At 43.3% G+C, this 12803-nt stretch overlaps 1 protein-coding gene across 9 annotated transcripts in view; it reads right to left on the reverse strand.

Annotated features, from left to right (window-relative positions):
• LOC142572753 (DNA (cytosine-5)-methyltransferase PliMCI-like) overlaps window positions 1-12803 on the reverse strand; it is a 181572-nt gene that overhangs the window by 117719 nt on the left and 51050 nt on the right. For 8 of the 9 annotated variants that reach the window (XM_075682082.1, XM_075682077.1, XM_075682076.1 and 5 more), the window contains 3 exons: window positions 10884-10966; window positions 3566-3678; window positions 510-599 (listed from right to left, as the gene is read on the reverse strand). In XM_075682082.1, the coding sequence (XP_075538197.1) occupies window positions 510-599; window positions 3566-3678; window positions 10884-10966 (286 nt within the window). The remainder of the gene's footprint in view (window positions 1-509; window positions 600-3565; window positions 3679-10883; window positions 10967-12803) is intronic. The other variant, XM_075682085.1, reaches the window with a different exon arrangement.

The raw sequence follows: 12803 nt of genomic DNA on the forward strand, positions 1-12803 counted from the left end.
GTTAAGCTCAATGACGTAGACTCTAAAATGCGATATTTGTGCAAAAATTGAGCAAGAAAAGTGCAGCGATAAGAGCAAGATCTTTTTTCGAGTAATCCAAGTAAAACATGCATGTTGCTGTGCATAGGTTGAGCAGGGAAACTGGTGGTGCTGCAGGAGTGTTAGAATAATCAAGCACAATCCAGGAAGTTGGTCAGTGACAGTAAACAAATTCTCCCTTTTTGGCTTGCCTTGACTATGAGCAGCTTTAATAGCAATGAGACTTGCTCACCAAAACTGATACTTTCGAGCGCACATTCACACCTTCACACCTGTTCACACCTGTTCATTTTGAATACTTTGAAAATTCCAAAGAATAAAATTTGAAGAGAAGTGAACATTTAATAGCATAATATATTATTGAATATTCGCACAAGCCTAGTCTACACATGCCTATCATGCCCTGTAAGAGAGAATGACAATGACCAGAAAGAATATAAAGAACATTAAAGACAAAAGGGAAACCGTACCGGTGCTGATGCCAATCACAGGTTTCTCACCACTGCCGTACCCGGTTAGCCACCAACATCTTATTGGCCCAATACCCTTGCATTCGATGCCTGGAAAGCGAAAAGCACATTCAGATTATGGTTTTTAAGTAATAACTACAAAACTGCATGACTATATTATTCAGTTACCAGAAATCTATCAGAATTTCTAGACATAGTGCATTCAAAGCTTTGTTTCCAAGCTAACAGACAGGGTTCGAAAATTGCCTTCATTTTTATTTGTTTTTCAAAGAAACAGTGCTGACTTCCTATAGGATGATCAGGGCAGCAAACATTGTGACAATACAGTCAGAATGTTTACAGTGAACACCTGTTCAATGAAATTACCTCTATAATGAAGGATTTCTTATGTCCCGGCTGATTGCCTACCTTTAATGTGTATTGTGTGTACCGCTACAGTGAAAACCACAACAATGAACTTACTTTTATTATTTACATTCATTCATTCATTCATTCATTCCGCAGGCCAAGTTTGGTCCAATCAGGAATGGATTACAATGTTCACAAACAATAACAGCAAGTCATTCTATACAGTGAGAGATGCTTGCACATAATAATGAATTCAATAAAACAAACACTGAAGCAGTAAAACAGAACACAAAATTAAAGGGCCACTCAGCAGGTCTGGCCACTTTGAGATGACAAGCACTGTGCCCTATAGAATGCGCACTAACGATCACGTTTCCTGAGTATTATATTGCTACGCGCCGTGAGAAGAGCTGAAATTTCAAACTGAACACCATTTGCCCTTCTCGCGAGCGCTGCACTCCAAATGGGAGGGATGACACATATGTGAAAGTGTTCCCACGTACAGGTGTCCGTGCTGTGGCGTCACTTGTAATGACACGTGACTTCGAGAATTATTCAAGGCAACATCTTTTATTTATGTAATCTGTTGCTTCAAGAGATGAATTAATGTTTAGAGAAATAAGACACACAAACAGAATGTCTGTGTGTTTGTGTTTTGCTTTGCACCGCAGCAAGAGAGATGTACTTCCATTTCTTCTGTTCATTCCCATGTTGTGCAGTCGCGCATGCAGGCCCCAAAACTACCTATGTAATTTTCTACAGTGCTCCAGCGTGATCATGCTGTGTGATCCGGTTGTGTCTGCCTCAGTGTTCGTGTAACACTGACTTATACTGCTAGCCAGGTGTTCTCGTGCACAGCGCACAAAATCGCGTGCTGTGCGAAATGAGACAAATGCAACAGCTCACACGCGACACCGTCAGTGGAAATGTACCATGCAGAAGAAAAGAGAGGGAAGAAAAATGAAGGTGGGGACCATGACGTATGCGTCACATGATTTTCGAGCTTACAGAGCGCAGGAAGGAATTTCACTTGCGGAGGCTAGACGGGGCAAGTGGAGAGAGTGCCTCTCTTAGCAGTGGTGCTTATCTCCTAAAATCATGGGTCTGCGCCACTGAAATATTTCTATCACGGCTATAAATGGAGCCAATTTGTAAAATTCTTGCGGCAGAACGCTCCTTAAAGGGCGCGTAACAACTTCTAACATATAAGCAAAATTTTCTATTTGGCCTGGTGAGGGGGCCCTTTAAAGGATTGTTAAGTGAATGAGTTTGCTACATGCATTACATAATAATAAAGTAACAAAAGATGTATATATATATTATGTAAAATACAACCAACAGCAAACTGCAAAACAGAACATAACTCTTTAGTGCTGAGAAGTTTTTCAAGAGACTGAAGTATGCCATCTGTATTGCATACGTCATAATGCAATCATTTCCAGTGGGATAATTTTTGCAAGAGGAGTCTTTGAAGGAATTAATACGTGCAAAAATGGGAGTTAATCTACAATGATGATGATGTCTTATATGTCGCAGGTAATCTATAATGTAATTTGAAATAATGTGTTCTAAAGGTTTCATGACGTGCAGGTGAGGGAAACTGGCCTATAGTTTGTTAGACAGGTACGATCATCTTTTTTTAAAATCTGGTACGAATTTGCCTCTACAGTGAAGGAATTTAGGTGTCCCCAACAGCAGCTTTCCCATTTTACAATGAATCCATGTTATGGTGCAATCACTGCGCTCCATAGTCGCCACTGAGCTGTGGTGTGCACAGGGAGCATCGATTGGCACCATGACAAAGACCGTGTAGGAGGGTTGAGACTCTGCAGTGGCTTGGTACCCCGTCTCCCCCCACCTTCTCTGTCGACATGATGACCTACTCGGAAGTGACGAGCAGAACCTCACTGGTCCAAAACCAAGTAGCATCTACACGGGTTATCATTACCTGTGTAGACGTCGGTTATGCCTTGAGGAATTTAGGCTTCATATCCAGACTTACAAAAAGTTCCAGCATCCCGAATGTTTCAGAACATTGTTCTGTACGCTAGTCATACTACAATTAGAGTTTGCTTCTACTGTGTGTAATTCTATTAGTAACCGTTAAAGTAACTTAATAGAAGCTGTCCAGCATCAATTCATTCACACTTACTATGACAGATATGTAGTATTCATCAACGTTGATACTATGACTACTCAAGCCTGTTAATTGACTTAAGTATGCTTTCTTTGTGTGACAGGAGGCTTGCGCATCACAAAGTTCTTGCAACAAGTGGTGTGTGGGCTGATTTATTGTCGTATGTTAGAAGGATGGTTGCAGTTTTGGGTTGTGCCACTGAGAACCAGCAGGCGTTCTGGTGTGTTTTACCTCAGTCTTCCTCTAACTCGCCCCATTACATGGCTGCAGCAGGTGTACAATTCCAGTTCATCTGACATGGATATTTGCAATTGAGTGTCTGTGTAAAGTTGGCACACAGGATGCTTGATGTAAATGAGTTTGACAAGTACATCTTTTTCTTAAGTTCCTTATACAAACTCATGACTTGTACATTTACTTTAGCATGCGATATTGGTGAAAATGCTGTTCTGTCTTCATATTTTATTAAGTCATGCTCTTGTATGTGCTAGTGACCTGTTGCCAAGACTTTACAGCTGTTGGCAAGCACTGAAATAAACAATAAGCAATAAACACTGATAACTGCACTCACCTTCCCTTTCTTCCTCCCACACTGGTGAAATTTGTGCTGACACGAAAAGATTCACAGAGTCAAGCCTTTTGGGTAGATCAAGGGCAACAAGGTGCTCACTCTGGTCATAAACCCTGGGACAGTGAAAAACAAAGGAAACATGCTGCATAATCCACATAAGGTGTCGGCTATCATATAAGAGTCTGTGGCATGCTTCTTAACATGCATACCAATGAATTGGCAAAACAAATTGTGTAAGATGTTTTGGTTGTCTCAGTACAGCTTGTGCCACAATGCTGACAGCAGAGGCATTTCTAGTAATTCACTCAGGAGAGGCAGCAATGTTGCAAGTTGAAGTTCCCAATGGAACCACTCACACTGGTTTGTCAATTAGTGTATTGCGCACATGCTACCACATTGTGCAGATTTCCTTTATTATCATACCTATAAATGCAGTGAAACAAAACAATCTTCCACTTGTTTATCCTGCTTTTCTTTTGCTCTTCACGCCTTAGTACTGCATGCACTGACTGTCTTTGTTTCCATGTGGAGGTCTGAAGTGGTTTTCAGACAAACACCTACACATTGCACCAAGTGTAACTTGATCATTGGCACACTTTTGAATCACTGTCCCATAGGCACCGACTATGGTGGGGCTTCGGGGCCTGACACCCCTCCTAAGTCTTCTAGAGAGTGGGGGGAGGGCCTTAGAGCACCTCCCCCCCCCCCGGCACTGCCAAAACCTTGCCCCCCTCTCCTTAAAGTGTCATTACCAGAATTCTGTTACCCACATCATCTGAGGTTTCTTTTGAGTTGCCTTTACCTTTCACCTAAAATTTTCTTGTGGCTAAAAGCTTAGTGCATCATTGTCACTGCGGATGTGCACATCTTCTAATTCATAGTTTCACTTTATTTCTGCAAATCCTTACAGTAAGAGGACAAGTGCATTAGAAGCACCAGCGGCGGCAGCTACCTCATTCATATCTTCTCACTACTGCAACATTTTTTTCCCCTTTTATCACTGTGAACACCATGCACAAACATAATATATTTAAATATATATACATGACAAAGTTTATTATACTTTTTCAAGAGATGGAGGTAGCCAACTGACAATTATTTCTCATGGTATGAATAATATGTTGAATAATAATATGAGCATGAATTAATATGTTGCTGTATGTTCACAGTGCTTCAAATTGCTTTGCGCGCTTTTTGATCCTGAAAAACACCATCAGACTTCAGGGACCGCTTCTACAGAGTCTTTTATCAATAGCACGTGAAATGGACATGAATTATTTGTGTCTCAGTATTGCTTCTCTGTCCAGTAGGCAATGCTAACGACTCAAGAAGAAAGGAACTCCTATAACAATTTAACCATTTATTCGGGGTGGAAACATCCCCACTTGCACGCAGAGGCCATAAATATATATATAATTCACTCAGAAACCAAAATGAGACCAAGCTGGATTCACTCAAAATCAAAATAAAGTGCAGTCATACACAGGAGTGCTTATACTCAGCCTCACAGTCAAAAAAATTTTAAGAAGGGCAGCTCCAGTTTCGCTGGGAAGGTGAAGCAGTATTAGTGATGGCGAAGTATAAAACATTTACGCCCAAAAATATTCTTACCTTATAAATCGATGTGAGGGCTGCACCCATGTAAGGGCCACACCTATATAAGAGCTGCACTCGCAACTTGACAGCCAATATTAAAAAGAAATCCAACCAAGCAGCAATCGCGTTCAGTGCGCTGATTGCGATCATGCTCAAGAGAGAATTTTCGCATGTCTCTACTAGATGGCGAGAGGAGGCGATTGCAGAGGCTTACGATGGATTTCAACACGTAGTTGGAAAAAATAGGTGAAATGGCACGGTCACATGTGAGGCTCGATAAAATCATGACAAGAAAAGGTGGCCCTTACATGAGTCTATACGTTAGTTATATCAGCCATATAAATTGTAGTAAACAATCAGTTACTAATTAAAATAACAAGCACAGTGTAATGCACAGACCATGTAAACCTGTAAATATCTCACTGGATGATCCGGAGCACTCACTGCTGCAATGCTAGCGTTATGAAGAATGCCGGCAGTTGGGGTGAACGGTTCATACAGCTGTGCGATTCACCGCGACTCCGCAAGTTAGATTCATCATCTGCCTATTTTTATGTTCACTACAGGATGGCTTCTGTCAGCGATCTCCAATTACCACTTTCTTCTAGCTTAGACTACGCAATATGCAGCACTAGGAGCATGCAAAGACAGCCCGGGAAGGAAGACAGCACAGGTGAAGTTAGCAGCCATCCCCGCTCAGCCTTTATCATTGGACCCACCAATGAATATCAACAATTAGATATGGCTCACAGGCCGTGCAAGCGTCAGCCAAGCACAGTCATTTGCAGCTACAGCAGGGACAAGGAGGAGATGCATGCTCTCCTTCCCAAGCGCACATTTGATTACATGACCTCTAACTAACCCAAATACTGAGCACGTGGAAATATAATGCCCATCAAACCGCCATCATCTTCGGCTTACTATTACATGCTTCTTCTCGCACCAATGATGTATGGGTCGCTCATTCCTATGGCTTTTGGACTTTATACGGAACAACATGGTGCTGATGAGAAATAAAACAAGAAATAGAAAACATATGTCGAGCTTGCTTCTATCGCGGCTGCGGATGATGCAATCTGCACCTGCTACAAACAGTGTGAGCACCAAAGACAAAGCTAACAGTGGGCACGTGGCTTATCACTACTTCGCCACTACCTGTCTGACTCTGAGAAGGAAACATATTTTCCACTGTATAAGCACCAGCGGAAACATAATACTAGGTGCATAGGGAGACAGCGCATGCAGAGGGACCAGCCATCTCGGATTGCAAACTTGAACCAGGCCTAGATTACCTCCAAAATAAAGCACGCGGTCAGTGTATGTAGTACTCCTCAGGCGCATGGACAGCCAAGCGCAGTCACTACAAACTAAGAGAAAACGTGCACTCAAATGATTGATTTAGCGTAACTGGCTGAATCTGATTCAGCATAAATGACTGATTCGGCATATGTGAATGATTTGGAAAGTTGCTCGCTCTCATTCTAATGGAGGTGTGCATCTTCCTGAACATTGTGTGGCAATAAATCTTGATAAAAGAAAGAAGTTGGGAGCTATTGCATAGCTCAGACCCGTTCTGTACCAGGGTGCCAGTTTTACAAAAAGTGCTCCTTCTACAGTAAGGTATACATAAAGAATTCAGTTGGCAAAAGTTATCAGGTGCTAATACAAGGCATGGAGGCAGTGGGGGAAGCTTCAGGACAGTGGGGAAGCTTCAGGGAAGTGAGGCAAGCTGCTTCAAGCAAACCATCTGTATTAGAAAACAATGCAAGAAGTTATACAAAGGAACGAAAATGGGGTACATAACAGCATAGGCAGGGTGACACCTCTTTGGTATGCAAAAGTGTTTCGTTGCGCTATTTGTAAAACTCCCTAGTCTATGCTGCACATTTTCCTTATTAATTTTCATCCATCATATGCTTTATCAGATGCGCAATAATGTAATCCATGCTGTTCCTCTTCGCTGTCTTGTCTTTTCACACTTTTGAGATATTTCTGTCTCTTATTATGTATTTATTATTGCGATAGCAATTATATGGACACTCCAGGTGCATTTCTGCCATCGCCGTGAGGTTTCGTATAAAGTCCAAGGGCGGCAAAACCATCGCTGTGCATTGTATGCTGTATGTGCGAGCGAAAGCGTGCAAGGCTGAGCTGGCAAACACGGTTCAATCTTGCATGCACGAGCAAGGAACGTCGGTCGGAAGCATGCCCTCTCCTGTCGCGCTCGAGGCAAGGGGGGTCAGGCTAGGGAGGAGGGGCATTCTTCTCCAGCGGCTTCTAGGGTGCCTTGATGTCCTCCTCGTCCACCACACCGTACAGAGTGGAGACAACTGCAGCATCTACTATGGCGTTGCGCAGGCAATTGACGGACGCCGTAGTAAACACCTTTGACGGACGTCGTAGGGACATGTTGCCGGCGTTCGTGCATTTTGAAAGCGATCCGCAATGTGGCCAAAGTGCATGTCCACGCGGGCCTCATCTTCATAGCAATCTGCTATGTTTGCAGAGTGCGAATAGTGCTGATAGCTTCGTATACGCTGTGCTCTCAATGTTTCGCTTGTGTTAAAGCTATAGATATACGAAGGTCAATTCGCTTGCTGCTGCTGTGATCTCTCACTCCAGCATTTTGACAGCAAGTTTCCAAACTCATTGAGTGAGATGTGTTCATGTTTACCTGTGTGCGTGTGATAATGTGCTTCTCAATTTAGTGAAAACATGTTGGCGGGCTAGTTGGTTTGAAGCTACGATAAAATGTTTAAGCGCAACTGAACAAGGACTTACAGAGAAGCAGACACGCAAAGACAGCGCTGTCTTTGTGTGCCTCTTCCTTCCTACATTCTCGTTCAGTCATGCTTACAGGTTCTATCATTCTTAATTTAGTTAGTAAGCGAATGTTTACAAGTTTATGCGCCCGCTAAAGCTACTATCCTTACTTCGCATAGCTATCCACTAATTTGCTGTCACAATTGGTGCTTTGCCTTTCGGGTGAAACTGCGACTTTTTTGTTAATATAGTTGATTATTTGTGCGCTTGATAATTTATTACCCTATAATCCTTTATTCCACCACCAGTAAATAAATGAAACCAATGGTGTAAGGCATGCTTTGACAAGGAATTAAACTACTGCATTATGGAGTCACATTAGTTTATGCTAATAATTCTAGATGAAAGTTGTGTTCAAAAATTGTATTTACTATGTATTTTTACATACATATATATATATATATATATATATATATATATATATATACATTATGTCCTATTTTCTGAAATGACCTTTTGCCAAGAAAAAAAAAATTCTTGATTATATCTATGAGTATTAACTCTTTCAGAAGGCATTACATGGCTATTATCATTGATGTATATCTGGGATACCTAATACACACAAAAACACATATATCTTCCTGATGTGTAGCTGAATCTGCTTGTTGTATGGCTCATATGAGAGACACCAGTCTCTTGGTGGTGGGAGGGTAGTCAGGCTGTGAAAATGAACTGCCTCCTACCATGAGGTTTTGTAACTACTCATATAAGGCTGTTACAGTGAACAATTATTCAATGTCACAAGAAGTTTCTTCAAGTCCAACTGTTATTAATTATATATTGTGGGGATGCGTGACTCCCACGCGTCCCCTAATATGTTTTTCCGCATAGCTCTTGTCTCCTGTAATCCGGCTTTGCCGCGTGGCTTAGTGCCTGCGGCAGTCGGTGTGGTTGAAGTGCATTGCGAGAGATAGCGCGAGTGCGGCTCTGCTAACGTCACCTAACAGCGGGGTTACTTGGGCGCGGAAAGGAGAAGACTCTTCCTCTTTGGCTCGCGATCGGCAAGCGGCGCGGACGTTCTGCGCATGCGCCGATCCATGCTTCTGCAAGACCGTCTCGCGAAGCCTTCCCCGGAATGGATGAACACATGTTGCACGGTAAGGTTGCCTGGACTATCGCCTGCATTAGTTAGCATTCCCAACCGCAAGCATAGCCTCTACGCCAACGACATCACCCTGTGGGTCACTGGGGGCAGCGACAGGAACATCCAAGACACGCTGCAGCAAGCCATCAATGAGGTTGTTGCAATGTAGAACCACATGGCCTGGAGTGCTCCCCACAGAAATCGGAGCTTCTTCTATACAAGCCTAATTGGGGAGGTCGACGTCCAGGCCCTCACCTCCGAGATACAACTCCACGTGCATCAGCAATGCATGCCTACTGTACCAAGCATCCATATCCTTGTCTTACGCATCCAGCAAAACAGCAGAAACATGGAGATACTCAAGCAATTAAATACTCATGCACACCGAACCACTCGCCTCATTGCAGGAATCGCAAATCGACATCAAGGCATGAAAGAAAACAACCTGATACGCCTGGTAACCACCTACGCTCTGAGCGGGATCCACTATGTTGCCCCGTACCTTAGCTTCAGTGCAATTGACAAGCTTAAACTCAATACCATGATCAAGAGGGCCTATAAACAAGCCCTACTTCTTCCCATTTCCACCTCTTAACGAGAAACTGGACACCCTCGGCATTCACAACACCACAGACAAGCTTATTGAAGCACAGTGTACTCACCAATATGAACAACTTACCAATTCCACTACAGGCAGGCACATTCTAAGCACCCTAGGGATAACCTATACCACCCAATTTGAACCAAAAATACCCGTCCCTCCGAACATTCGCGTTTAGCTAGTTATCCCACCCATACCTCACAATGTGAACCCTGAACACAATCAGGAGCAACATGCAGAGACAGCTAAATGACTACAAAAGCACTGTGACAAGCCGCAGAAGTAGCCTACGTGGACACAGCAGAATACCCCAACCAGAATGCCATGGTGGTTGTCGTAGTCACTGGCTCGTAGTACCACCTCGCCGCGACCGCATCAATACTTACCGCTCAACCCGAAGAAGGAGAAGAAACGGCCATCGCTTTGGCCTACGCCTCTACCAATGCACACTGCATCATCAGCGATTCAAAAATGGCCATTCGCAACTACACAAGAGGACTGGTAGCACTCCAAGCGCAGTAGATACTCTTCAGCATTCTTCCCCCAAGGCAACACCGCATCCAGATCATCTGGGCCCCTGGTCACTCTGGTCTGGCTAGAAATGAAGCCGCCCACGATGCCACCAAAGCTCTGGCATACCAGGCACATCATCCTTCTGCGTCTTCCAATCCTTACCAGCCCTCTGTTCTACATCGCAGTCCTATGCGGGACCAAATGGTCATGATAGTCTAACCGCAGAGAGCAGTTACACTACCCCCTAGAACAAAAAACACTGAATAAATCTTAATCCACCAGTTGGAGACTACTTCAGATGCGAACTTTCCCAAATCCCGTGCTATACAACCGCATTTACCCCGATGCCTACTCCCCACTCTGCAAAGCATGCGAGGCCCATGCTGATCTCGATCACATTATCTGGCAATGCCCCAAAACCTCACCCACCAACACCCCACCTCACTAACACTACACATATCATAACTGCAACTGAGCAGTAGGAGACTTTGCTGCTCAGCTTGGACCCAGAGAGCAGCTCTGGGCCAACCGGACGGCCGAAGAAGCCACCAGAAAGCAAGGACTGGCCACTGTCTGAGGACGGGGGGGACTGAGGGTTAGTCTCCCAACCCTCGCCACCCCTGGACCCCATCAAGGACACAATAAAGTTTTATCTCTTGCCAAAGTTGTGCATACTTAAACAGAGTGCAAAATAAACTTACTGAACATTGGACACCTTACATGCTGGCTTCTCTCCAGTTCCAGACAAGAACTCCGGTCTTTGTAATAATTGTTCCTCTGTGACCTGAGTGACATTCAAAGAGAAACTGATGAAAATGGTCCAAACTTGCACTCAATGATTTAATGAAAATTCAACTGCCATCAAGTTGACCTGTTTAAAGTGAAGCTTTCTAAATCTACTAGGAGACACAAGGTACCACTGGTCATCCACCAACAGCAGCAGAGTCACTTACGCAGAAGGCATTAAACAAGCTAATCACCTCAGAGCCACTAAAATTTCTCATCCTTAGAAGGCCCCTCACCAAGTTTTGTCATTGCAAACAGACAAGCATGGTATGTATATCAAGCACTGATGATCGTGTCTGAAAAGTATCAAAGCAATCCTGGGTGTAAAAACTTCAAATGTTGAATGCAAGTCCATGCGCCTTTTCTCTCAGCGAAGCCTTGCTTCTTGCTAGAGAATCGAGGTCACATGCATAAACACCTTTATGAAAGATGCACTGCCTGCAGCATTACTAATTATGGCAGGTGACTTTGCTAAGTCATCCAATGTAGAATGTGCAAAATGACCACTGGAAGTGCGTCGCACTGTGAAAACCAACGAGAAGGAAAAAAAAATAAGGAAGGGGATCACAATATGACCGTGATGTGGCCCCTTGGCTCCAGTATGATAGAAGGCAGAGAAGGAATGTCACTTACAGGCGCTAGTAGAGGTAAAGGGAAAGATTCTCTATAATGGTAGAGAACATTGTCTTCTGCCAGCCCCCCATGAAAATGTAACAATTCAATTTGTCCTCTAATAATGAGCCAATTTGAAAATCTTTGGCAGTAAAATGTTCCCTACACAGCACTTTACAAGTTGCAGTATGCAGCCACAGTTTTCAATAATGCCTGATGAGGGGCCCTCTAAGGTTTTTAATATCTGCACTATGACTAACACTTTGTTGTTAACTCTGCCTGTGTTCTTAGTTCATGGACTGCCATCTTTTTGCCCTCAATTTAACAGAGCAGCACACACTGTACTGCACCTCACTTATTGTATATCATGGAGGAGCCAGTTCTGCATGATTTCTTGGCTCTTTTGCACTCTTTCAAGTTGGAAGCGCAGGTCATGCTACTGTCACACAACCTTTCTGTAGCATATGACATGGTGCTGCCCTTCTTGACTATTCACAAGCGAACGGGCATGTCTGTCTGCCACTTCTTATGCCAGTCAAGCTGGCAGACAGACAAGGAGACAAGTTGAAAGCCTATATACAGTTTTTATGACATAATGACAAATGGGCTAAATTCCTAAACCTTCTGGTGAACAAACTGCATCCATTAACACTAGCTCATCCCCACTGTGCAGTACTACTGCAGTAAGGATTGCAGTAACAAAGAAAACAAGATTGACTGCATATTCATGTGCACACATCCCTTTGCTATGACAAAGCTTGCCCGATGCTGCACTTTTTTTTAGTTTGAAGTTTGACTTGTGCAAGCTGCGAGACGCATAGACGTTATTTTGCACTCACACAGTGTGAGCTCATGCAGTGCTGTCAAGAACTGGTGCAGAAGGTACAGCCAAGTAAAAGGTACATTTACCAGGTCCAACTTTCTGCAGTGTTGAGTACATTCTGTTGCCTACATCAGTGGAGCGATTAAAATGGCACAGCTCACCCAGACCTCTAAACAGTTTCGTGCTATGCTTTTCTAGCACTGCAGTATAGGACATCGAGATTAACCCCACCAAACGCACCATGCCATTCCACATCAATGAAAATGAAATCAGCTTGTACATCTTTTTGCGAACATGAAGAGTATGCTCATACAAAAAAAAGAAAGCTATATGTTGAATAAGTTCTTTAGAATACTAATGAATAAATTAGCAATTGGTTTGCTGAACTATTCAAAAGTGG

The sequence above is a fragment of the Dermacentor variabilis genome, chromosome 2 (assembly GCF_050947875.1).
Source record: "Dermacentor variabilis isolate Ectoservices chromosome 2, ASM5094787v1, whole genome shotgun sequence".
Classification (NCBI taxonomy): domain Eukaryota; kingdom Metazoa; phylum Arthropoda; class Arachnida; order Ixodida; family Ixodidae; genus Dermacentor; species Dermacentor variabilis.